General features: G+C 40.9%; 5 protein-coding genes across 7 annotated transcripts; 2 read left to right on the top strand and 3 right to left on the bottom strand.

Moving 5' to 3' along the window:
- Nucleotides 1-1426: 1426 nt before the first annotated feature.
- mfsd1l (major facilitator superfamily domain containing 1-like) lies at nucleotides 1427-5401 on the bottom strand. The gene is made up of 13 exons (XM_026316320.2): nucleotides 5249-5401; nucleotides 4445-4545; nucleotides 4190-4299; nucleotides 4034-4089; nucleotides 3798-3941; nucleotides 3510-3668; nucleotides 3288-3403; nucleotides 3064-3164; nucleotides 2786-2897; nucleotides 2535-2672; nucleotides 2165-2304; nucleotides 1963-2074; nucleotides 1427-1862 (listed from the first exon to the last, which is right to left on the bottom strand). The coding sequence occupies exons 1-13, from the start codon at nucleotides 5268-5270 to the stop codon at nucleotides 1728-1730; spliced, it is 1446 nt and encodes a 481-aa protein (XP_026172105.1). The 5' UTR covers nucleotides 5271-5401; the 3' UTR covers nucleotides 1427-1727.
- eme2 (essential meiotic structure-specific endonuclease subunit 2) lies at nucleotides 5162-8654 on the top strand. The gene is made up of 9 exons (XM_026316322.2): nucleotides 5162-5429; nucleotides 5919-6355; nucleotides 6605-6726; nucleotides 6805-6900; nucleotides 7059-7183; nucleotides 7276-7354; nucleotides 7473-7588; nucleotides 7692-7881; nucleotides 7992-8654. The coding sequence occupies exons 1-9, from the start codon at nucleotides 5311-5313 to the stop codon at nucleotides 8145-8147; spliced, it is 1440 nt and encodes a 479-aa protein (XP_026172107.1). The 5' UTR covers nucleotides 5162-5310; the 3' UTR covers nucleotides 8148-8654.
- On the bottom strand, nucleotides 6719-13440 carry spsb3b (splA/ryanodine receptor domain and SOCS box containing 3b). 3 transcript variants are annotated; one of them, XR_003296216.2, is made up of 8 exons: nucleotides 13317-13440; nucleotides 11642-11777; nucleotides 10715-10895; nucleotides 10218-10405; nucleotides 9983-10085; nucleotides 9731-9856; nucleotides 8932-9600; nucleotides 6720-6889 (listed from the first exon to the last, which is right to left on the bottom strand). XR_003296216.2 is itself a non-coding variant. In XM_026316323.2 (7 exons), the coding sequence occupies exons 1-7, from the start codon at nucleotides 13355-13357 to the stop codon at nucleotides 9056-9058; spliced, it is 1320 nt and encodes a 439-aa protein (XP_026172108.1). In that variant the 5' UTR covers nucleotides 13358-13440; the 3' UTR covers nucleotides 8411-9055. The 3 variants fall into 3 exon arrangements, 1 of the variants encoding a protein (XP_026172108.1); XR_004463326.1 differs by lacking the exon at nucleotides 11642-11777 and having other exon boundaries at nucleotides 6719-6889; nucleotides 13317-13397; XM_026316323.2 differs by lacking the exon at nucleotides 6720-6889 and having other exon boundaries at nucleotides 8411-9600.
- nubp2 (nucleotide binding protein 2 (MinD homolog, E. coli)) lies at nucleotides 11730-17909 on the top strand. The gene is made up of 8 exons (XM_033325739.1): nucleotides 11730-11858; nucleotides 14068-14165; nucleotides 14432-14550; nucleotides 14939-15137; nucleotides 15314-15468; nucleotides 15696-15806; nucleotides 15928-15997; nucleotides 16415-17909. The coding sequence occupies exons 2-8, from the start codon at nucleotides 14111-14113 to the stop codon at nucleotides 16552-16554; spliced, it is 849 nt and encodes a 282-aa protein (XP_033181630.1). The 5' UTR covers nucleotides 11730-11858; nucleotides 14068-14110; the 3' UTR covers nucleotides 16555-17909.
- Nucleotides 17294-24417, bottom strand: atp6v0cb (ATPase H+ transporting V0 subunit cb). Its single transcript, XM_026316336.2, has 3 exons — nucleotides 24141-24417; nucleotides 19245-19428; nucleotides 17294-18411 (listed from the first exon to the last, which is right to left on the bottom strand). Exons 1-3 carry the CDS (start codon nucleotides 24211-24213, stop codon nucleotides 18207-18209), a joined length of 462 nt encoding a protein of 153 aa, XP_026172121.1. The 5' UTR covers nucleotides 24214-24417; the 3' UTR covers nucleotides 17294-18206.
- Nucleotides 24418-25935: the final 1518 nt, after the last annotated feature.

Raw genomic sequence — 25935 nt, forward strand, 5'->3', positions numbered from 1 at the left:
CATGACATGCATCTTTCTAGTAATCTAGTGACTGGGGGACTATTTTAAGAAGATTATGAGTTGTATGAGTTGTATTCCCGTATTATGTGATCCAGTCATATATGCAGTTAAAATCCTATTATTAAAAGCCTCAGTACCTATCCACCATGTCTGTACAGGGCAGGCATTTTCTGCCTTGTTTCTGTATGACTGTATATAAACCAGCTGGACACAAAATAATTTCATCTTCAAAAACCTTTCATAATCCTCATATCTTTTTTCTTAGTAATCTGTGTTATTCAGCATCGACCGTAGTCTTTTTAATGCTTAGCTTTTGAACAGGGAAGTATCCACATTTAACCTGGCACAGAGTTGGGGACAGGTTGGCACCCTGAACCTGGATCTGCTAAAGTATTTGAGGATTGCAGTATTACTCAAGGGCAGGCATTATTCTAGGAACTCCGTTAAACTATTCCAATGTGACATGCAACCCTGTCCTTTCATCCATCCGGGACAAACGTAAAATTCACATTTTTGTCGGTATGGGAAGTGACCAAAGATTGACTAACATTAAATGGTCTGGCTGTCTGGAAAACTGGTGACAGTATGATGGATGTGTCATGAAGTCATATCCCCATAACATCCTCATACAAATACCTATGCCTGACTTCCAAAAATATCAAGTTACTGAGGAACCACAGAACAGAACAAAGTTTAGTACTTAACAAAAAGTCTCAATGAAATCTCAGTAAACGCCCTATGACACTGCCAAACAATGACAGTCTTCACATTCGCACACTGACTGTACAAACTGTACTAGCCATCACATACAAATATGTATGGAGCGCCACCTACTGGTTGTATGTGCTGTAAACATGAAATATACGCTTATGTGCATTAGACATATACTGTACAACTACAATTCATCATCTGATTAATGCAGTATTGTGTGCTATTGTGTACATTTACAGTTTAAGTATTAATGTAAAAATTATTCAAATTTAATGGGAAGAATATTATGTATTACTGTGTGTTTGCTGATGTCAGCTAAAGAAACATTGATCTGACAGTTCAACCTGTGTCAACTGTGCCCATGCAAGTGGATTCTGTAAGAGTTGGATGAATGCTTTTAGTACTTGCCATAGAGCTTGAACTGGATGGTACCAAAGAAAAATGTAAGCAGGCTTCATTAGTGTTAATTTAGATATGTAGCAAAGATCCCAGCATTTTATTTGTGCTGTTTTGGCAGTTTAAAATAGATCAAGTTCCCTTTTTACAGGTATGTAGCAAAATTTCTAACCAAGAGCAAAACAAACAGTTACAACCATATCATTATTCCATTAGAAGAAGAAAATATTTTTAAAATAAAACAAACAAAAAAAAAAACAACACACATCTCATTCTGTGAGATTTAGTAACGCCCATAAGGTCCACATAGATTGATGATAATGCTGACAAAATGTTTATCGGCTCAAAAAAAAAAAAAAAAAGAAAGAAAAAAAATTCAAAAAATTAAATGGATACTTTTTGGTGACATCTTACACTTACCTGCATGATTTGAAAACCTGACATACTCAGTTTATATTTCTAAATACTGTTTAACAGTGGTGTAATCTTTCAACCATCTCTGGTAGCATACAAAGACACGTCATGGAGAAACAATACACCAAATCCAGTCTGAAAGATGTTATGAAATATACCAACAAGAACGAGAGAGAAATGTCCGCACTTGTGTTAACATGAAAAACTCATGAGTTAATGGAACGGGATCGGACGGTCCCACCATCCTCATCCTCATCTTCCCCTTCCTGGGTGAGTGGCTGTCTGTCTGAGTCTCTCTCTGCCTGGCCTGACCTCTTGGTTGTCTTGTTCAGAGTCCCGCCCTGTACAAAAACAAATATTACCTGAGCACATACTGTGATCAAGTCAGCTGACAGAAGACACACACAGACAGTATATAAAATGGTATAGAAGAGGTCTGACCTGTCTGTGGTCAACAATGTTGAGCAGCACTGAGGTGACGATGCAGCTGATGGTGTTGGCCAACATGAAGATCATCATCCTCTGCCAACGCCACAGCGGTATCTTCGTTTCACTGGCCAACAACAGGAGAAAGGACTAAGTATAGAGGTATAAAACAAAGCATGGACCATTAGCACACTACGATACAATCCTGATGTTCTACCTAGACTTGGTGCCCAGAATCTGTCCAACAACTAGATTGGACAACCCGATCCCAATCATCTGTATGGAGGTGGCCAGGCCCATGGCTGTTCCCAGTGTGGCCTGAGGTACCACGAGGGGAATAGATGGCCACATGCTTGACTGTAATACAGCAGAGACAGGAAAAAGTCAGACAACTCACAACTGAACAAATGAAAACAAAGTAAATAATTTGTAAACACCAAAAAGTCTTCTTTTCTGTTCACTTATATAGTACATAAAGTGTTTTAGGGGAAATTAGGTGAATTTACAATATATAAGGTCAGCTGTGACATCTAAGATGGAGAAGTCTTAAAGTCGTAAAATCCTAAAACTGTTCCAGCCACACTCACAGCAGCAAAGGAGTAGGTGATTCCCAACCATATGGTGGAGACCAGAGGAGGGACGAAGGTGAAGGCCAGTAGTCCAAACACAGGAAGTGTGAGGACAGCACAGGCCACTGCGAAAACACCCCGCAGGCCAACATAATCCTGAAACACACAAGAGAGGGTCATGTGATAAAACAACATAATTGGATCCAGCTTCATACAACAGACATTTGAAAAATTCGGAAACAGGAAATCTTTAGGATACAGACACTTACTATGAGAATACCCACGACAGCCGAGAGGACCAGTGAGCTGTCATAAACTGCCCCAGCGATATAGGCCGACTCCTTCTGGGTGTAACCATTGTACTTATCCTGAATGAACTTACTGGATGAAAAAAATACAGCAACATGTTAAAAATTAACATTCTGAAAATTGTAGTTTTAGGTCTAAAGAAATTTTAGCCAAGAGCATCGTTTTAAACTGAACACTGTGTTGGTATTCAGTAAGTGTGTCATGTGATGTGCATGCAATTGTGTGTTGGTAACTCTACCTGGCATCTGCAATAAACGGGAAGATGCCATTGTAGAAAAACATGATGGTAAGAGCCAGCAGCCAGTATCTCAACGACAGGAGCTTCACATCCTGAATCCTCTACACATACACACACAGAAAGAAACCATACAATGCACACGATTACTTCAGGACATACTCTGTGCATGCTGCTAAACACTGGAGGTTGTTGGGAAAGGTTATTATTAAGAGTACTATTCATACCACTTTGCGGGACTCCTCTTGGATGACTCCATCGAGACCGAGCTGCCTCATTCCCATCTTGTCCAAGGCACTGACTATGATGGCCGACGTGAAGCCCAATATGCACAGCAGTGCACCTACAAAACAAAGTGTTGTTTGTGGCGTGAGGAAAAAGAATCTGGATAAAACCTTTTTTATATTTGCTCTTGTTATGTTATGTATTCAACCTTGAGAATAACTCACCACCCCACAGTGTCCACTGCATGCCATATTTTTCTTCAAATTTCTGGGTGAGAAAGAAGTTCAGGACCGAACCCAGGCGAGAGAAAGCCAGGGTCAGACCGAAGGCTAAGGCCAGCTCCTTCCCTTTGAACCAGAAGGCTATGATGCGGCTCTGAACAACTGAAAGATAGAGCAACCAAATGAGACTAACTTAAAATGGTATTTTCTTTAGAGTTAACACTGCAAATAACACAGATGTTTCCAAAATGGCCAACTGCAATAAGGCACTATAATGTGGACTGCACTTACTGGTCAGAGATCCATTACCCGAACCAAACACCAGTCGACCTGTGAGCATTAGCGGCAGCAGGTAAGGGGTTCCTTTGAAGTGGGAACCCAGTGCAAAAAGGGACGAGCCCAGAACACACAGGAATGAAAACAGAAACACCCCAACTGTAAAGAACAACAGACAGAAATCAACGACCAAGACTTTTTGTTTCTTGCTTGTTTAAAGAGATTTGCAAACACGATACAGATAAACTTACAGCGGTTTCCTAATTTGTCAATCAAAAATCCAGCTAGGATCACAACTACTGCATTCCTGTTGATACGAGAGAAAAACAGCAGCTACAGCTCTTTTCTGATCAATATAAACATGTTTAGAGTATAATCAATGTGTGTGTGTGTGTGTGTGTGCTTACGTCCAAGCATAGATGGCGTAGAGAAGATTGTACTGCTGAGGGCTCATCCCCAGCCCCACCACACAGTCCACTGTCCCATTGATCACTGTTGCATTGGGACATGTCAGATTCTGTGAGATGAAGTCAATGTTTAAAGTTATTATCTTAACCAGCTACAAACTGAGGACAGTCCACAGGTCATGCTGGGTTCAGGTGGGAGAATCATTTGATACTGACAGTATCTTTAAGCTGGTCTGCCCTTTACCTCCTACTTACCCCTTGGAACTGATCCTGCAAAACACTCGGGATGTCAAAGCAGAAGTAGGAGCCAAATGTCAGCAGGCAGTTGAAGAAGAGCACCACAAAGCGATAATACGCTGCAAAAATAACAGATTTCACTATAAAAGTCAAAACCCTGGCAAAAAGCCATACTAACTGAACACTTTGATGGGAATCTGATGGAAAATCTTATTGCCATATATCGCCTATTATTATTTGGTCCATTATTATTATTATTAGTAATCATCTTTTTGAATCCATATAATCCCTCTATTACAGAGATCCTTCCATTCGTGCTTTAAGTGATAAAAATCCACTGCTTTAAATGATCAGTTCTGTCAGGATTTCCCCCCAAAACATGAAATAAAAAGAAATATAAAGCAACAAGGTGAAAGTACAATTTTGAGCAGAGGAGTGTTTTAATAAAATGGGTCAGATGACGTCATACCCTAATACTTTTACCTTAACTCAATGAAAACTTTCGTGTTGGCTTCACATTGGAAACAAACGGATTTGCTGAATCAGCTGACCGGTGGTAAATTCTTGGGCGAAATAAAATAGTTTTTCCACAACATATTCATGAGACTAAACCAGTAGCTGACATTAACATCTTCCCACTAAGTCACATGAGCTTTATTACCGAAACTAAAACAAAACGCTGAGCTGGTTTTTCAGTGGCCCAGTTTTTAAGGGAAGTATATGGAGGGTTGGGAGGCAGGAGAAGAGGTTTCCTAGCTAGCTACGTAAAATACGTGACAAAGGAAGCCAATGGCTGAGAATCGACACTAAAGTCAGACGTACCTTTCTCAGCCGGCTGCACCATAGTGAGGAAAAGGGATGTAGATATCAAACGAAGCGTCCAAATGACATCCTTTGGTGTTGTTTTGATGAGCAGCCTGGTGGAACAGCGTTTGCAGGGATCGTTGAACTGCGCTATAACAGACTGCAGATCTCTAAACTACCCGGATGGGCCTTTTGTTGTGTGAGGACGAGACGGATGATTTGGAAATCTGCGCACAGCGAGTGCCACTATCTTTTTTTTCTCCAGAAACTTTATTGACAAAAATGTTTTCTCATCGTACGTCTGAATAACATTATTTTAATTACAAGTAAATTGAGTGTTTAACTTTACAAAAGGAAAAACAATACTAGGGTTAAATGATGACATAAACATATTACGGGTATAAAATAATGCTTTTATTTTAATCTCAGTATTTCTACATTCATATTATATTTAAATAAAACATTTGTTCCGGTTTGTAACATATAATATATATTGTAAAGGTTTCTTGCAGTGTAAATAGGGAATATACGTAGCGCGTTTTGGAAACCTTGTCCCTCAGTGGACACCATCGTTGACTGGATTTCTGTTGTTTTTGCTAATGCTCTTAGATTAACACGTGTTTCATAAACCGTGTGTTCACATAGGTCTGATTATGTCTTAGGTCTATGACATGTCTGTCTTGCGCAGAGCTAAAACCTGGGAAATATCGGACTCCGAGGATGAAACCGACCCTGAGACAAAGCCTGATTTACCCTGTGATGAGGGCGGTCAAACAGCAGCTGTCAGCACAACCTTGAAAGAGGATCAGAGTCCAGACCACAAAAGCAAAACGTTGTCAGAAACGAAAATCAAGTCTGGAGGAACTTCTGCTTTGTCTCCTCCGCGACCACAAGGGGCCGGCACACCAAGTCCTGCAAGAAAACGCCGCAGCAAGGAGGAGATAGAGGCGAACAGACAGAAAGCCAGGGAGAGGAAGGAGGCTAGAGAGAGGCAGAGAGCAGCCAGAGCCCGGGAGAAGGAGGAGAGGAGGCAGGAGCAGCAGAGGAGGAGGGAGGCTGCAGAGAACCTCAAGAGTCTCAGGCCTGAGAACTGTCTCAAGTCTCTGACGGTCTGCATTGACCCAGGTAGGTTCATCATATTGCATTTAGGAAGTGTCTGAAATTTTCACTCCATAGATAAAGGGACAACTTGACTTTTCCTATATAAACAAAAGCAAACCCAATTACTAGGTAATTACTTATTTAGTCAATTTTTCAAAGTAAGAGCTTAGAAGGACCAATCTGACAAAACACTTCCACAAACAAGACAAGAGGATGTAATGATGTATATACAAACATTTGCAGATCTTAAAACCAGCGTGTGTTTTTCTCCAGCTCTTCTGCAGCAGCATGGCTCTGACATCTTGCTTGACACCCTGGCTACTTTTGAATGGGCCTTTAGCATTGAGAGCCAGCAGCTTCCTCACAGCATCACCTGGATGAGGGATTTACCATGGGTAGACACTTCACCCTTCTCCTAACGTTGTTTCTCTGCATATTGTTCCTCAGTGAGATCTTTATGGTTTCGTCTTTAGCAGGGAGAGGATGGCAAAGGCTCCGTGGAGGAGGAGCAGGTAGTTCTGGTGCTGGGTCTGAATGACTTCATGGACATGGTGATCTCTGTGAAGAAAGTAAGCAGCATTATAAGGTGTAATAAACGACTAGCGTACCTGATGGACTCTTTGGTGTTTTTGTTCTGTTGTGATTCTGACCTCGGGTAGACTGCCTTATTTAAGCACACCCATGCTTCACTTCATGTCCACCTTTATTGTGCATTTTGCCACTGCAGATGTTAGACAGTGAAGGAGAGGAGATGGAGGCGGGCTCATTCCTCCGTCCTCTCTGGGAATGTCTCAACCGGGATGTCAAAAAGGTGGTCACTGTTTTAGTGACAGACTCTCAGTCAGATTACAGGTCAGTGTGAATTTGAATTTTTTGGAGAAATAAAACACCCATCTTGTTTGTATAGACATTCTGACCTGACCTATTGGTCGACTTACCAACAGGACACAAGCTTGTGGTGTGCATTTACTACATGAGACATTACAATTCAGAATAGGTATGGACAGACTGGACATTGAGGAGGTTAGTCTGCTCTGAACCTTTATCATTTTCTGCCTTTAAATGTGAAAAGCTGTACCTTCCTGTGCAGTGAGTGCAGAAGATGAGGGCTTTCTCTGGTACTGTCTCCATTTCCCTTCAGGTTCTTGTGTACCTGCAGCTGTGCAAGAACATCTCACTGGTCTTCCTGGATGTCTGGCAGGAGGTTACTAACCATGTGTGTGCTGTTACCAAGGCCTTATCAAAACGTCCTTTCAAGTATGCAACTGCTCAATTTGCTGTCATATTAACAGATAATGACAATCCCCATCGGCCTGGTAAACTTCTTTCACTGATAAGATGTCCTTCAATGTCCTGGCAGACTGCTGACAGAGCGGGCAGAGCTGCCCTTCTGTGTGGATGGTTCGTGGGCCAGTGGAGTTCGGGTAGAGAGGGACGGCTCAGGGCTGATCCAGGTGTGGAACAAACAGATACAACAGTTGAACAGAGTTAGCCCTGCTGTGGCCTCCGCTGTGACTACTGCCTACCCATCTCCTCAGCTGCTGCTGCAGGTATGCCATATCTGGGTGCCCCTATGATCCTATAGAGCTTACATACAGAGTAATTTACAAAAATATTTTTTTTTTCTTAAATTCATGTTTTTGTTTGTTTGTTTGTTTAGGCATACCAGAGCTTGGGGTCAGAGGAGAACAGGAAGGGGCTGCTGGCTGATGTCTTGGTGAAAAGTGGAGGCAAAGAAAGACGTCTGGGGCCAGAAATATCAGCCAGAGTTTACCGCTGCTTCACAGCCCAGAACCCACAGCTGGTCCTGGACTGATCTGCACACTCAAGAATGAGATGGATGGATTTCACTGAGGATAAATCTGGTTTTGAATGACGCTACAATATGTTAATGTTGATGTTTACAAGCTAAAAATATGTTGTAGAGATCATGTTCAGCTTCAAGTAAAACACTATTTCTACATGTGAACTTCACCTAACTCAAGCAATAGGATATGTTAACATCATGTATTTAGTAAAATAAGGAAATATATGTGTATTATAGGCTATACTTGTTATAAATACAATATTTTATACCAGTGAGGTACAACTGAACTTTTTATTGTATAGAGTTACCTGAGTAAGAAAAGTATATAAACAAAGCATAACTTTAAAAAGAAAATGAGTAGCAAATCATCTTGTAACCAATAGTACAACCACTCATATTCATGTTCAATGCTGATAACAAAACACATTTACAAAATGTTATTTCCACAGTGTGAAAAAGCAACTCTTTTCCCCTAGAGTCTATCCCTGAGATTAACAAAGATGCACTCCCAAAAGATTTCAAGTGTACTTTTTGTTAAAGTCTACTCTGGCAAACATTAGGCCTTCCAAAGACAGTGACTGGCATACTTTAAATTAAAAAAAGCAGTACACATGGCTCTTATTAGCTCCTTCAAAGAAACAGATTAAATGAGAATGAATGAATGACCCAGATGTCACTCTAATATCTCAGCTGCATTACAAATTTCCCACACTACATTGTCACTCCCTTCTCCTCATAGCTTTACAGGGCTGTTAGTAACCAAAAAGGAGGAGCAACAATCCAACCAACTTACCAAGATAATTAAATACTGGATGAAAGATTAAATTGCTCTTTTCTCCATGATTTCCAACAGGAGATCTGATGGCAATGGTAGAATAGCTGTGTGCCAAGCACTTACAAATACGGCTTGACTACAGTCATGTCCAGCGGCATCTTTTGCATTGGTAATCCTCTGGCTCAGAGCAGCAGCTATCAAAGTCACTGCTGGGAGGAGTCAGAGGGCAGTGGCAAGTGCAGGGCTGAGTTTGTGGTGACATCTGACAGGGGCACTGGTACGGGACGGTGTCAGGCAATGGGCTGGTGCAAGGGCTCAGGGAGGAGCAGGCACTCAGGGTCGAGACCGGGCTCGGGATAGGGCTGGGGCCAGGGCTCGAAGGCGGGCTTGTCTCCTCAGGTAAATCCTCAGGCAATTCCCAGTGCTGCTCTGAGGCTTCTGGGCTGCTGCTGAGCGTGAAGACCCAGCCCAGCTGTATGCTGAGGAGGGTACGCAGGCCCGGTGGAAGCTCCAGGGCATTAAATATGTCTGGGCAGCAAGGGAACATTTGGCGGAGCCGAGCACAGCAAAGGTACTGCAGGGAGGTGGGTGTATAGCAGGCACGGATCACCTTCATACTGCTCTTGGCTGCTGTGGAACACACCATGGGGTAGAACTTCTTGTTCTGAAGCCTAGTAGCAGCAACACCTGATGTAGCAGAATAAGTCACAGGGCAAAAACACTTTAGGACCAAGGACCACTTACAGAGGACAACACCGTTTTCTTTTCACGCTACATGAAACTTAAAATCCTGCTTTAATTACAGGCAAACACACACCTATGTAGTGCCGATTCTTGTAGAAGGTCAGGGTACCATGCCAAGTGTCCAGGTGTATTCCTATGATGGAGCCTTGCCCAAATCGAGAGGAGAACTTCACTTTATCCCCTTTGTGCTGGAGGAGACCTTCATACAGACACAGATAAGAAATGGGATTTTCTTTCTTGAATGTATGATTACTTAGCTCAAAACCTCTCTATCCAGTTTAACAGATCCCTGTAATAACTCAGGGTCAATTGTAATCCTTCTAACCTGTGTATGAAAGCCCCCAGCTGTCTTCATCGAGGCCCAGCAGGCTGCCAAAGCTGTATTTGAACTTCTCCAGGTTCACATCTGAAGTCCCAATTCCCACCATCTCCACCAGAGAAACAGCATGAAACAAAACGTCAAAGAACAACAACAGTATTTCTCTCAGAGGTAGGCGATGCTAAACGCTCCTCACTGCCGCTAATGTAACTTGAGTATTATTCAAGGGATTACTACCCACCATATCAGTTCCATAGACAGGTGATGTCATCTTGACTTCCCAGAAGTGTTGGCCATCTGTAAGCTCCTTCGTGCCACGGATGGCAGCTGTTCCACAGCTATATTCTGAGTGAAAGCTCACTTTCCTGTTGTCACAGCTAAGGAAGGCTCCAGATGACTTAAAGTCCTCATCCCACACCCAGTCAAAACCTGTAAACACCAAACATTAACAATTCCACTGGCTGGATAGTTACAGATATAAACGCTTATTTTAAAAAAAATTTTATCCAAGCTATTAGGAAGGAACTATTAATGACAATATCTGACAGTCAGTCCAGTACCATGGGTCATCATCAGGTCAAAATTTAGATCATGCCCAGTGTTTTTGGTTATGACCAAATACAAACAAAATGAGCATCACTGATATACAACCTTAACACTGCCACTGGGCCAATATAAAGTGTAACATGTACCTTGTTCTTAATGCATATGATGTATTATTCATCAGTTTTTGCTCACCCTGATCCTCCTCCCCACAGAGGCAGTCACTGATGAGACTAAACCCTGAGCCAAGCTCCTCTTGCTGGTCACATTCGCAGAAAGATTCCCCTATTACTGGTACTGTACAGGGTAAGGCCACCACCTCAGAGACAGTGTGGGAACTGGCCATGTACTCCATCCCAGACTCCAGGTTGCTGATCTGGTTAAACAAACAACACAAACAAGATCTTGTAATTCCATCCACATGGCCATTGTCCAGAGCTGTTGGCTTGGCAGCAAGGAAAGGAATCAAATCCAGTGAAGTGAGCTTTAGGATTGTATTTAAGGTTTTCCCATTCCACTGACAGCTCTAATGCAGCTTTTTATGAAGAATAGCCCTTTGATAATGACAGGAAATAACACCAGAAAAGAGTAATGCTGCAGGATGCCAGACTTTGACAAGAAGACCACACTAATGCAATGCTGCAGCATGCAATCCAAAAAGCTGAATGACAGACATATGCCAAATCTCAAAGACTCTACACCATAGCCATTTCCCTAAAAGCTGTTCATGAGCCCTATTGGGTAGAGAAGCAGTGTGTGCTAGTAAGCAAAATTAGACCCTCTCTAAAAATACTGAGCCTCCTGTCCTTACTGTTGGAGACCTGACCAGGTCTTACACATAGCCATGTCAGACAGGGAACAGTCCCAGTGGAAAACTACTGGCATGCATGTAGAAATATTAAATATGTGGTCATATGTGGTCATCAAGTTTGTTTCATTGTCTGTAGGATATAGCCATTTCAATTCCTCTAACACCAAAGAAGTGACGTACCTCTTTCTCTAGTTATACCGAATATGCATTTAATCTAAATTTTCCATAACACCACCTCCTTTTCTATGCATCATTGATTATGTCTAACCCACTTTCATCTTTTTTTCGACCCTATAAACCCAGTGTCTCACCTGTGTCACTGTCTGACCTTCCCCCTCCTCTCTGTTCAATATCTGGATCACTGCCACGGTATCTGTCTCTTGGCGTGTTTCGCTCCAGGCCAAGTGCCGTGCACGGCCGTTCCTTCCTCTTCTCAGCATGGCAGCTCTGTGGACAGCAGGCCCAACACCTTATGACCAGCTGGCATAAGTAGAGCCGGCTGTGTACATTTCATTCATGTCAAGTAAGGTCAGTACTGGACTTCTATTATTACTTTTCTGAGGTCAGATTAGTTTTGAACACACACAAAAAAAGCTATATAGTTAAATACTCCGTTTGAGGCACCAAAGGAAAGATGTGATTTAGGTTGCATTTTTATCATGCTTCTCAAATGTCTTAAAATTAGGTCATAGGAAATTTTCACTATAAATGCCTTTCTCACTGTCTTTAATCTAATCTAAATTTTCTTTATTGGCCTTTAAAGTCCAGGAAGGAAATTGGTAACTGCAAAATATTATTGTGGGGAAACATTTCTAGCTACATACAGACTGATCTTTATGTGCTTGCTTGCCTGACCCATATGCCAGAGTTGGCAGCAGCAAGTGTTTCCATGCACTTGTTTAACCTCTAAACCCAACCCTCTGCGTCGCTACAGTGGCAGCATGTTAGTTAGCTTCATCAAAAGACAAGAACAGATAAGGTCGTCTGACCTAGTGACTACAATGTGCACCAGTCAGTATTTTAAATGCTAAATTTGACAATGATGCTTTCTTACGAAATTACCTGGGAGATGAATTCACAGCATAACAAAGGTTCGGTGGTAATTCTAGTACTTTCAGAGTGGGTGCTGGACTTTAAAATTCAGTCTCAACTGTAATCACCAGTTCTGGAGAATTTTAAGTCTCTTTACTCTAGTGACAATTACAGAAAATAAGTTATTGCTGGCTTTGTTTGCTTTTCAAAAAATCTTCACCACTTTTGCAGTCATTAGCAATCAATACAATCAATTTCCTCTGTTGCAGCATTTTGCTTTTCTGAAAAGTAAACCTGGTACCAATCAGACTGGGCTTTGAAAAAAATCACTTGTAGAAATAAAATGTCCTTTACATTATAATTAGAAATGAATTCTATACTATAATAAGAAATAACTGACATTTTGAACCTCAAGAAGAGTATTTATTTCCTTGACCTTCTACACCCCTATAGCATGTGTGGGTTAATGCAAACACTGAAAACAGCAGCTGGTAACTGCTTTCCAAGCAGGTGCAAGAGATAACTGCCAATAATTTAAATGAGTTAGTCTGGAGCTAGTGTGACTTTAATTGAGCCTTACCCTACATACTGTAAATGCATCATATGGACGACTCAGTCAGGACAAACTAAACTACACTACCTTCATCAGCCAGTGTGCTGATGAATATGGTCTGAATGCAATAGCAATAGCACTGCAATGGTGATATAAATAAACTGTGTTCAAGATACTAAAATATTCAGAATCCTGTGGTTGTAAAAATCTAAAAAGAAAAAAAAAAAAAAAAAACACTGGCTGAGTCCTGCCCAGAAATATCAGTCTCATACGCAAGAATCTCATCCTTTATTCACCAGACAGGTCAGTGTGGTCAAACTATCCATAATCCTCTCCGTTACTCCTTCTAGATAATATTATCAGCTGGTATATATCTTTATTAAAAGCAGTTATGTTCTTACCTTGCAGTGGTCTTCCTATACCCTATGTTGCAGTGGCTCATTTGAATGCCAATGTGTCTCTATATCCCACCCTGTTACAGGTGCAAGTGCACTCTGTCCCACTTTTCAGCAAGCTAGAAGTAAACATTACTTATCCACGCCCACATCTTGTGCTCATTGGATAAGACCTGTGTGGAGGAGGAGTTTATGTTAATTTATATAAGTGAGGTAGCAGTCTAATAACTGTGGCCTATGTGCAAATGTGAAGGCATAACATGTGATCTGCTGACTTAATAGCACAAGTTGGGGAATATCTATTATGTTATAATATAGTTGGCATGTACTGTTATTAACTATTCACCTGACCTAAAGTAATGTGCACATTACATATATTTATGTTATGATCACGTTGTACATTATTTTGTGAAATCCCTTAGTGTGTCACAAGACTGGTATTATTATTATCTTATTTCAATCAGCCAATGTGTCTATAAGTTAAAATGCATTATATTTATATTATATTGAACGAGTTAAATGCATGTTATATTATATTTTCTATTTAGTACACGTTATTATTATGATTATTAGTAGTAGTGGTTGTTGTAGTTACAGACAAACATTTCAGGTATAACAACATCAAAACCACATTTTTTTTGTTAATAATGAACATTTGTGGTGCAATTGAATGCAACATGAGGCGCTCCGGCATCCTATTGGTGGTGCTACGTGAGGGGCGGGGCATAGGCACAACATCTGCTTTGTGATTGGACAGATGGTACGCGACGACACACGGAAGTAGTTGGCTACTGTCCTGTATGCTGGCTTGTAGCAGCGGTTGTGGCCAAATGCAGAATATGGAGCAAAGCGACGGTAAGTCGCATTTAGCGGTCAACAGTTTGTAAAGAGGATTTACTTAAACTCTGTTCAGTTTTGTCATTAACTATGTGTGTTCATGCTAAGGTGATATAGCCTCACATAGTATAACTTAGCTAACTGATTAGCAGACGCTAACGGGAAATCCGCTTAAATTTTCAGTATTAAACTCTATCAGACGCTTAAACCACAACAACTGGCAACCTCAAATAATGAAGCACGATCCTTTCAAACTCACCTGACCTGTTTTCTTCTTTTCCCAGGAGACGGAAGCTTGGCCCAGGTCCGGCATGTGGTCTTGGTCCTGTCAGGGAAAGGAGGTGTGGGCAAGAGCACCATCACCACCGAGTTAGCGCTGGCTCTCAGGCAGGCTGGGAAGAGGGTGAGCCCAGAGACCACCTGACATGCTCCTGTGTAACCACAACAATTACATGTCGACTTTTTATGGACGATTTACAATTTAGACATTTTTTTTCTGTCCAACGTTCCCTAAGTGCAAGACAAAACATGAGTAAAACGAAATAATGGAGTTCATGTAATTAATTTGACATGTGGCCCAGCTCTAGCTGGTTCTGAGGCATGTACAGATAATTAATTTCAAATAATGCGTATTAAATAGACATATTATCCTTATTAGGCAGTTGCGGTGACTGTCATTCTGTCTGTCAGTATTTATGAACTTTGTCTCTTTCTGTGCCGAATCACTGAACTGTATTCATGCAAAAGTCTAGAAATGAGCAGCATAATGAAATCTCAGAACTGTTCACCAGGTTGGTATCCTTGATGTTGACCTTTGTGGGCCCAGCATCCCCCGCATGCTGAGTGTGGGCCGGCCTGATGTGCACCAGTGTGACTCAGGATGGGTGCCAGTCTACACTGATGCCCAGAAGAGCCTCGCCCTGATGTCCATCGGTTTCTTACTGGAGGACCCAGATGAAGCAATAGTGTGGAGGGGGCCCAAGAAAACAGGTCTGCTGCACTCCAGTTTTTATAATGCACTGCAGGTCTAGGACTGTGTTTAATAAATCTAACTTTGGGATAAATAACTAAATCTAACTATTAACATCTGATCCAACACTGTTTGGCATCTGAACTTATTCTCAACTTCTCACATTCTCTCCATCTCCAAATGTCATGGCCTGCAGCTTTGATTGGCCAGTTTGTGTCAGATGTAGCATGGGGAGAGCTGGATGTGCTGCTGGTGGACACACCACCAGGGACGTCTGATGAGCATTTGGCAGTACTGGAGAACCTCAAAAAACACAGAGTGGATGGTGCAGTTTTGGTCACCACACCACAGGTACACAATATAGGCCCAACTGTACATAGTAGGAGAAAGAAGACTAAATAAAAGCATATGTGTGTACCAGTAAGGGAAGTTTTACACTGACAAAGCACATAAATCCATGTCCATTCAGTCAGTTGCTGAGATTTAATATCTATTAATACATCATAGAGTGGACAGTAATCAGACACCCAGGTAGGATGCATAACATTCAGTGAAAATTGTTTTTACACTGGTTACAGGCAGTATCTACTGGCGATGTAAGGCGAGAGATCACCTTCTGTAATAAGACAGGTGTACGAATCCTGGGGATCATCGAGAACATGAGTGGCTTTGTTTGTCCACACTGCTCTGTGAGGAACCATTCATATATTGGCATATTTCAACTGTGAAATACTAATGAAATTGTCATTACAGTGATGTTTGTCAGCGATATTCACCAAAAATCCAATTTAATCAATTCTTCCTTTTCAGGAATGCAGCAATATATTCTCGAAGGGGGGTGGGGAAGAGCTGGCCAAACTGACAGGATCAGTATTTTTAGGTAAGATCAATGGAACGCAACTACGTGCAATGTTAGCTTGCAGCCACAAGGTGTCACAATACACTCCTCACCTACCAGTCATGATTTAATAGGCATTTTATATCACTGCCATACTGCCAATATGGTTGATTTGATTTAAGTGCAGCAGAAAGTTTAAAATTCCTCAGAGGAGGTTTATTACCTGTTAACTAGTATTTATTGGTCAAATGAAGAGATCATGTAATGTTTCCCTCAACGAGCCAGATGTATGTAAAAATGTTACATAGAATTAGCCAGCAAAGAAAACACTGTGTGACAGTAATCTGTTGGAAGTTTTACTATACTTAAGTCAAACCGTGAATCATTACTTAGGGTGATACTATGGAAACTTAACTGCTTAGGTAAGATCAAAAATCAACATTGTCTTCTCCATTTTAGGTTCTGTGCCCTTGGATCCTCTGCTCAGTGCCAGTGTAGAGGAGGGCAAAGACTTCACACAGTTGTTTCCCAACAGTGCTACTTTCAGTGTTATCAGCAAGATTTCTCAAACTCTGCTCAACAGCCTCCAGACCGCTTGAAATTTTTATTCAGATTTCTGGATTATGTTCAAATTTGTGAAAAGTAAAACTGTCACTGTTTAGATACTGACTTTTTCCTAATATTTAGTAACTAGTTTTATATATTTTCTTTTATACTGTTAATTAAAATCTATATCTGCCAAAAGTACACTGCAGGCATTGTGTGCAGTGAGCATCTTAACATCTGCTGCATTATCAGCTTTCACCAGAGTACAAGGCTAAAATATGAAAACTAAACAGCAACTCAGCGTGGCTGTTCAGGGATACACTAACGTATTGAAAATATGATTGTACATGCTACTGGCACAATGCTGGTCAATGTAATATAAAATATGAAGAAAACTACATTTTGTGTGTGGAAGCCAGTTGAATCTGGGTTGGAATCTTTAATTCAGTTGTGAAAACATTCACGTCAACACATCAGAATAACTTCAGTACCAGAGCTAATACAGAATTGTAGCTGGGTGCTTCAGTAAATGTGTCAGCAGCAATTCCATTTTCAGAAGACATACTCCAGATCAAACTGGACCAGTCCTTGCATGAAATTAGGTCAAAGCTGTACACTAATCTCATAGATTCCTGCTAGGTGCTACAAATGTTACCAGTCCTGTTGTCAGACATTTTTTTTCCCCCAGCGAGAAATTAAAGGTTATGAAAGTACCTTTTGATCTGGAAATTATTTTTCCAAAAGACTATACTGTTCTTGAGCTTCATAGCCAATAGCAACAAGACACTAACATCCATGCAGGATTTTAATGGCTGGCATGTGAAAGAGATGAAGTACATCAACAGATGAAAAGGGGTCAGGGTGAATAAGATGGAGAGGAGATGAAATTTGGAAATTACACTTGTGAGACCCAATGCAGGGCGCACAGACCTTTAATGCAAACAGCAGTACTACAGGAAAAACACTGATGTTTGAGAATGTTTGCGTAATGATTAGAATACAGCTACACACAAAACTCCCACTCCACCAGCAACATACTAAAGGCAATCTCAATAATTAAACCAAGAATTACATCCAGAGGAATTCCAACCACTTATCACAATTAACCCACAGTGCATTAAATCTATCTATATAGATATTTATATGTCTGTATATATGTATAATATATCCTGGGGATTTAAAGACTTTGCTGCATTAAATAGTTCAACGAACAATTTATTATAAATAAAATCAGTGGAAGAAAATCGTAAGTCCATACACATTTCTCTTTACAAATAGATCCTCAAGATTTATGCAGAAATTGTGTCAACTCTCGAGTTGATATCAGAGGAGAAAAAGCTGTGTGGCCCTTTGGTCAACTCTGTTAGACCAGAGGCCGAGCTGCCTCAGCTGGCCTCAAGGCCTGAAATAAGTGGAGGGAAAAAAGGAATCATCATACAATTGTTCTGAAACACACACACACATACGACAGACAGACAAATCACTACATTGCGCATTTACAAGTTGACTATCAAATTGGGACAACTGTACACATTGTTGATAAGACCATATCTATGGAACCATTTTAATTCATTTTTTCCCCCTGCCTTCACTTCTTTCATCTGGTGTGGCAGATATTTTTTACAATTTTTTTTCCCCCCGTTCTACACCTTTTCTCCAGCAGCAACATAAAGGACAGATCTTGTCGTGGAGATGTCTTCTGTGTTTATTTCGTAGAGAGAATGAGGGCAACAATGAGCCCATAGAGACCCAAGACCTCAGCGAAAATCAAGATGAGGATCATGCCCACAAAAAGCCTCGGCTGTTGAGCTGTGCCCCTCACGCCTGCGTCACCCACGATGCCGATTGCAAAGCCTGCTGCCAGCCCGCTCAGGCCCACGCTCAGCCCAGCTCCCAGCTGGAGGAAACTCCTGAACACAGGAGCAAGTGTCAGTCAGCAAAAGGAGACTGATGATTACTCAACGTTAGTGATTGTGAACATCTTAACTAAGCATGCAAAAGTCAGAGCATCTTCTCTAAGGCATAAACAGAGTTTTTCTTACAACTGAAATCTATGTGGCTGCCACTCATTTTAGCATTTTATACCTTTATACCCTGGAATAAAACTGCCCCAACAACAAACCTGTAAAGAATGTCCTTTTGTACAACTTTTCTCATGAAAGTGTGTGCACACAACTCAGCACAGATATGCTCATATTCTTAAATTCCAATAAAAAGTAAAAGGTTAAGGTTGCCATTACTTTATCTTATCCCTCTGCTACTGCAAAAACTATTAAACAGTCACAGGCTGCACTGGAGACACTATCCTTCATTAGACTGAGCCCATCAGAGCACTCACATTATCTGAAGTGGCCTTAAGACTGGAACTTCCTGAGCATGTGATGTGGCAAGACTGAAATTGCAGTCGAGTCATTTAACCATACAGCACACTGATGAGGACACGTGCCATTCAATGCAACAGTATGGGTTTTTTTTTTTTTGTCTAATAGCTCATGATAAGTGGAACTAGTAGAAAGTAGAAATAGTTGGTAATAAAATGCTAAAATTACACCAGTGTCTGTGCAGCTCCTTTGCTATTTTCCTGAGGTTTAAGCTAGGCCTGAACAGTGACAGGACTTTATAGTTAATTTAAAGAAGCTTTCCCACCCAGTTTAGCCTCAGAACACACCACTTGTCTACACACAAATTAAAGCAAAAATGAGACATAAATTTGCAAAAAACACATTTGGCCAATTGAACTCACTTGTAGAGGTTGATGTTCTCTGAGATGCCGTTGGCAATCAACACTGCTACTACCAGGCCATAGATGGCTATGATACCTGCCATGACCACAGGAATGATTGACTTCATGATGAGTTCAGGCCTCATCACGGACATGGCAGCAATCCCTGTACCGCTCTTGGCTGTGCCATAGGCTGCTCCTAGGGCTGGTAGGGAAGAGAGACAATACAACTTTAATTATATGAACAAATAACATAGCAAATTACAGCAGACACACACACAACGATAGGCTAGCAGACTGATGAAAGAAACCAGAGGGCACCGCTGCATAATTGAGCAGAAGTGAAATAAGAGATGGAGCAACAACACAGCAATTGTTACAATTTCTGTTCCCCTTAAAAATCCAATATGGCTCCATCTGGGGAATTCTGCTCATGCTTCAAGAGCAACAACACATAACATTCATTTTTACTGATACAGATACTATCCACCCTTGACAGTTTTGTCTTATCTCCTCAAAACTGATTCAGCCCTTTAATTTCAGAACTGGCCCAGGCAGGCAGCTGCAGAGTTGTAGATCACTGTCTGAATAAAAATGTCCAGTCAGGTTTTCACACAAGGGGAACTGCTGACATCACAAGAGAAGCAGGATCTCCAGAGACTAGCACCAGTACAGGATGGGTGCTGGGGGAAAGGGAGGGACTAGCAGAACACGCTTTTGGGACATCTGCTGTGTGCTATCTTCAGTACACAGTCTCTGGCCTGTATCACTGCACTGTGAGGAGGAGGAGAATCGGCGGGTTGGCTCAGTCGGACTCTGATGCTGAGGAGGAGAGTGCAACCTATTTCAGACATATACATCTCTGATGGTAGGCGTAGAGTGAGGAAATGAATAATCACCTTGCTATAATATCAGAAACCATATAAAAACAAATACAGAACAGCAACCAAAAACAGTCATAATTCTGCACAACAAATAACTGAAGAGCTTCCAGGTGAAATGAACTAGACCCTCTAGCAATATCCAACAAACTCGTCAGAGCAGGGCAGAGTGTCATGAATCACAGACAGACTGGTTTGACAAGATTTCACCACCTCATAGGTGTGTGTGCGCACTAGTCTCTAATGTAAATGTTTGTCTTCCAGCCAAAAGCTTAAGGATGTTATTTACTGTAACATAACATCTAATACATTACATTAACCCATACACTCTGGATACACAAGCTGCTATCTTGGAAGCCTTTGCGCACAGATTCATAAATTATGTTGTGATCATGTACCCGTCATATCTAGTTTTTACAGTCATTTGTGACAGGAAGTCAGCAAAGTGTCACAGGATATCTTATCAAGGCAATGTCAAACAAATGGCCAAAAGTGTATCCTTTCATTAATGTGCTTATGTCATACCATTGGTGTATAAATAGGGACATGGTAGACAATTAAATCCACAGCCTCTAAGAACTAATGATAGAAGACAACCTTGTGTATACAGCTCAAGGTGCCCTGCCCTGAGTTTACTCATTTTTTGGGACAATGTGTTGAGTAAGCCTGGACATAGCTCCAGGACTAGCTGAGAGGCTTTTTGGCAAATGGATGTAGAGGCAGACAGTGAGAAGATACAGGCCAATCTTCAAATGCACATGTGGCAGCCAGCCACATCTCCAGCTACTTCTACTGATTCATCACCATCAATATCAGGTTAAATCACTCCTGCTCATCAGCAGAGATGTGTATTACTGGGCACAAACCCTGATTTTTTTTTTTTTGTTTTGACTTTGTAGAAGAGCACTCTGGAGGACTGCATGACCGACTACCTTAGCAGATCAGTATAAAAACTGACCAAAATGGATCGAATTAAGATGCATTTTTTCCCCCAATATAAAGAGCCTTTAGGGCAATGTTCTGGAAAGAGGTAAGCCTTCTTTTGATAAAAAGGTGTTTCTTTTAGCCATTCAGCAAACACCAGTAACATTATCCTCTGACTGATAGACCTAAATATCACCATTTCTCAAACACTGCCATTTAGTGATAATGGTTTCATGTGTGACAGGGCAACTTCTGGAGTTGTATGAAGGCACAACCTCAAGGTTTTAATCCTAATCCTCTCAGTTTAGTTCACGAGCTTTACCCTGTTTCTTTTCTTTCTCTCTGCACAATATTTGATGGGAGACCCTGTGACGTGCTGTGATGTCAGTGCAGGGGGTGGCTCTAGCTATGGAAGATCTTTGATGCAACACGCCAACGCAAGAGAGAGACTGTTCCACTCTGACTAGTGGGTTGAAGGGGAAGCACTGGATTTAAGGAACAAATAAAAATAAGGAAGGTCACAGTGGTAAAACCGTTGATGTTACAAAACTGCATGTTTGTTGTATAATTTATACAGATGTGTTGCATGCAGAAACCTAGACTTGCTGAACAATCTAATGTATAAGAAGCAGATATTAGATGATACTAATTGCAACTCTTCACTGATGGCTGAATGAAAGAGTGTGAATACGAATAAAAGGTCAAGCAACTGAAAGACCTATTGAATAATTACTAATACATTTTCTTGACAAAAAGGCTATCCTATAAACATAATATAAACATCATTCCTAAAACTACACAGGAAACTGGAAAACACACAGTTTGCATTGACCAAGTAGATTCATTAGTCAAGTTATCAGATTTTTACTTTATATTCAAACTGTTCCGGCAAAGAAAAAAGTAAAAATTCAAGTTAATACAGTACAGTGAATGAAGGGGCGGGGAATCCAACCTGCTGCATCACAGCTTTTGTGGGAGTGGTGATACTAGTCCCACCGGTAATGACACCTTGTGAATGTCACCTGTCTGTGCCCTGCATCACCAAAGGCAGCCCTCACAACAGTCACTACAGTACCTAAACAATGGAGCATCACCTGACACCGGAAGATCATGGCAACTTCCAGCCTGTTCCCAAATAACGGCTAATTCCTTACTGTAAATTCTTTTGCCGTTTTCTGCTGTTGATCAGAATAAGTGGGCAATTTTAAACCATCCGCTTTGGTAAGAACTTGTGATGTGAATTTTTGTCTATTACTGTCTAAATTCTACAGCTTGGACGTTGGATCAACCTATACAAAATATGACAATCTTTTAGCTTGTGTAGACTGACATCAAAGTAGAACAAACTGCATATCTTCTTAACACCCATACAACACATGGTAAGAGCTTTCAAGTTGAAGCCTGTTCCTGTCCATTCAACAACCACATTAACCACTAGCTAAGTTCCCATTTGTCATTTGTAATATCATTACTACCTGCTACCTCCGCCATCACCACTACTACCACACTGCCCTTGCCTATGCCCTTTCATCAGCCATGACCATAACTATGTTGGCCCCAGCATGCAGCCAAGGCATTTCCATGTAAGGGCTGGACAAAAATTCTTACAACAGCAGTTGTATCATAGGATGTTTTTTGTTTTTTTTTTAAATTATAAACTGTGATGCCACATTGTATTGAAAAAAGGAGTACTAGATCAGATTAATTGCATTTATCCTTTAACAAACAGATTCCACAATGCCACGCAGCCCAATCTGATTTATAAAACATGCATGTTAAGACACTGCTGAGGTGATAGGTAAAAGTTGGATGTTGGATCCAAGATCACATTCAAGGAAAATATCATACAGATTTCAAAGTCTTACACTATAGCTAATTACTGGTCAATGAGCCTGTATATAAGGTAATCACACATTATACAGTATATTGGATTATAATGTATTTTGTCTTGGATTAACAGAAAATGAATTTAAAAAAATGGAAAAGGATCCATAAAAGAAGCATGACCAACAATAAAACGAGCCTGTTTTCAAAGGTCGCTTAACTTGGCACTTCCTATTTCCTATTTAAAAAACATTGATACACAGAAGTGTTGAAGTTTTTTGTTAAAAAGCCATAGTTTGACTAAACACATTTACTACTTGCTTGTTAACGTTTGTCACGTTAACATTTTGTAGGATCAGTAGCCAGACAGAAATTCCAAGTCAGAAGCCTAATCATGTGATCATCATATGACCCCTGTCTTTCCTCTAAGCAATAAGGAAGTCAAACAGGTGGCCCAGGTTTCCATGGTCATTTAAGGTGTAAGAAAAAGCTTTGAACTAAAAATAATTAAATATCACACAAAATAATTACATATCACACCATCTTATCTTATTGCTTGCAGAACAGTTCACTCAGAACAACGTTAATTAAATATCACTGGTTAATGTTCTCTCCTTTCAAGATAGATTATTATTTTATATTTCCTACGAAGCCTATTGCTTTAACACTAGCGTTAATATTATTGCATGCAGTAACGTGGCATCTTACAGAAAAGGTGCGAACCAACCCAGCCTGGGCGCCTCCTGCTACGTTCACCAAGCTAACCAGCTGTGTGCTCGACAAGTGATTTGGCACTTTAACAATGTACCATTATAAACTACTGTTACTAATAAGCACTACTCCAGGTCGAAATCTCTAATTAGTTAGCATCAGTCCCTGTGTTGCCCGTTCATTGTCTTAAAGCACGAAATAAGCTAACTTCAAAGCAAACTTGTGTAGCTACGTTAGTCGTTATCGACTAACTCAACGTTAGCTAACGTTAGTCTTGACTAGTCCGTGGTCTGTCGTTTAAGTACAAAGGGGCCGTAACTTTGTTAACGAAGGAAAACTAACTAAATATGAAAATGAGAAAAATAAGTTACTCAATCCCTGTTAACTCTAAATACCAACTGGAGAATTAGCATTGCTGCGTAAACGTTAGCACGACTAGCATACGGCTTGTGCGACGGTCGCCAATTCAAAGCGCCCTGTTGGCAATGACATAAACGTAAAAGGCACTAGCAGTAAATGCACACAGACATTTTCTAACTAACAGACGGGTTAAATATATTGAAAATGTGATAGTTACCGCTGAACACCATAGCCGCAGAGGCGCCCATCACTGCGAAGAACGGAGAGTATTCGGGGGCTGTGGCCGACATTCTTCCTCACAATATAAAAAATAAAACAAACTAAATATACAAAATTACTTTTTAATGACGGGTGAAAAAAATCAACTCTTCGCAAAACCTACTGAAGGCCACAATGTTAAAATGCCAATGCGACTACAGCAGGAACGGTCTAAGTTAACCCCTAACTACAGTATAAAAGGAACAGTCACGACTCTTCTGATAAATACCCGGCGCAGCACAAAATGGCGAAGCGGACAATGTCACCTGACTGGCCCCACGGAAAAACCTATCATCGTCTGGGCGTGGGGGGCGCTCTAAAACAAAGTTGGCTAATAATATACCATGACACATTATTCGTTTATTAAAAAAAAGCTGTGTAGATTTAAAATGGCATGTCACCTATTCCGCACAAAGAAAATGTTTAATATTGTTTGATTATTTTTTTTAGTTTTATGAATGTCACCCCTGTCAAGCATACATTTGGTTTGCTCCTCCGCAGGCTTTCCCTTTGATATCTACGCATTCACCTTTCAGAGGCAGATATATGGACCAACAGGAGACAAGAGAGGGTTAATGTACAGATAAATTGTGAATTATAGCTATTAAACAGAGAAAACAAGACAAATACACAATGTACAATGTTATAAATCAGACTATATATAATATATTATGTATGTATTGCTCAAAAATTACCCCCAGATATTAAAGTGTCCTTATATAATACTGGCACTTCTAAGGTTGGATATGCTCCAACACATTTGTGTATTTTGCACCAGGGATCTACCATATAACAGGGTGGTTTACAGTCAGCTGTGATATGCAGCAACGTGGAGCCTGAGAGTGGGAGAATCTGAGGGTGAGTGTGTGTTTGGTGGGGGGAGAGAGCTGAGAATCCCCCATTCAAGTGTATTGTTCCCAGGCAGGGGAGGGGTTGAGAGAGCTGGGACACCATGGGAGAAATGAAATGTGTGCATGAGTCAGAGAGAGCTTTGCAGTCCCTGTGCCCCATCTTCATCCTATATTTACTCCCTTCATCCCTTCATCCCTTCATCCCTCCATCCTGCTCCCTCTGCATGGCCTAGTCTTGTCAGCATCAGAGAAAGACCCCTCCCCCTGTATCACTGCAAATCTCCTTTACTCATGATGCAATTTGTACACCAGCATCTCAGGCCTCCTTCCTTTACTGGTTTACAGTCAGCTGTAAACCAAATCCCCCAACAGCTTGCTCCAGCTGTCGAATGCAAGCCTGTATTATGCAACAGGAATTAAAGCAGGCATGAGGTGCATGTATAGTGATGCATCGGTAACAACACAGTCATACTGAGATTGAATACATTTCTCCAGGACTCTTTAAGGTGGATAGGGAGAGACTTTCAGAAACGGATGGACCATGACGATCCTGTCTGGGACATCATCAAGCAAGAAGTCTTGTGACATTTGAGACCAGCTCATTTTACAACATGCAGTAATACGATAACCTGCGTACCAACACATTGTATCTATCTACCCTAAACAAACAGAAAACAGCAAAGATTGGGTGAATGCACTTGTCCTTGAGCAGTATTATTCAGTGAGATGTACAAAAAAAAAAGGACAAGAACAGAATATTTTAATGGCTGGTTTTGAAGATGAACTGTGAGGGTTTTTACAAGGACACGATTCAAAAAGATGTAAAGTATTTGGCCCTTTGACAACTTCAACATAAGTGTTTTACAGCTAGATTCCCTTTTTTAAGTGGTTCTGGGACTAAGA

Source organism: Mastacembelus armatus, chromosome 19, assembly GCF_900324485.2.
Source record: "Mastacembelus armatus chromosome 19, fMasArm1.2, whole genome shotgun sequence".
Classification (NCBI taxonomy): Eukaryota; Metazoa; Chordata; class Actinopteri; order Synbranchiformes; family Mastacembelidae; genus Mastacembelus; species Mastacembelus armatus.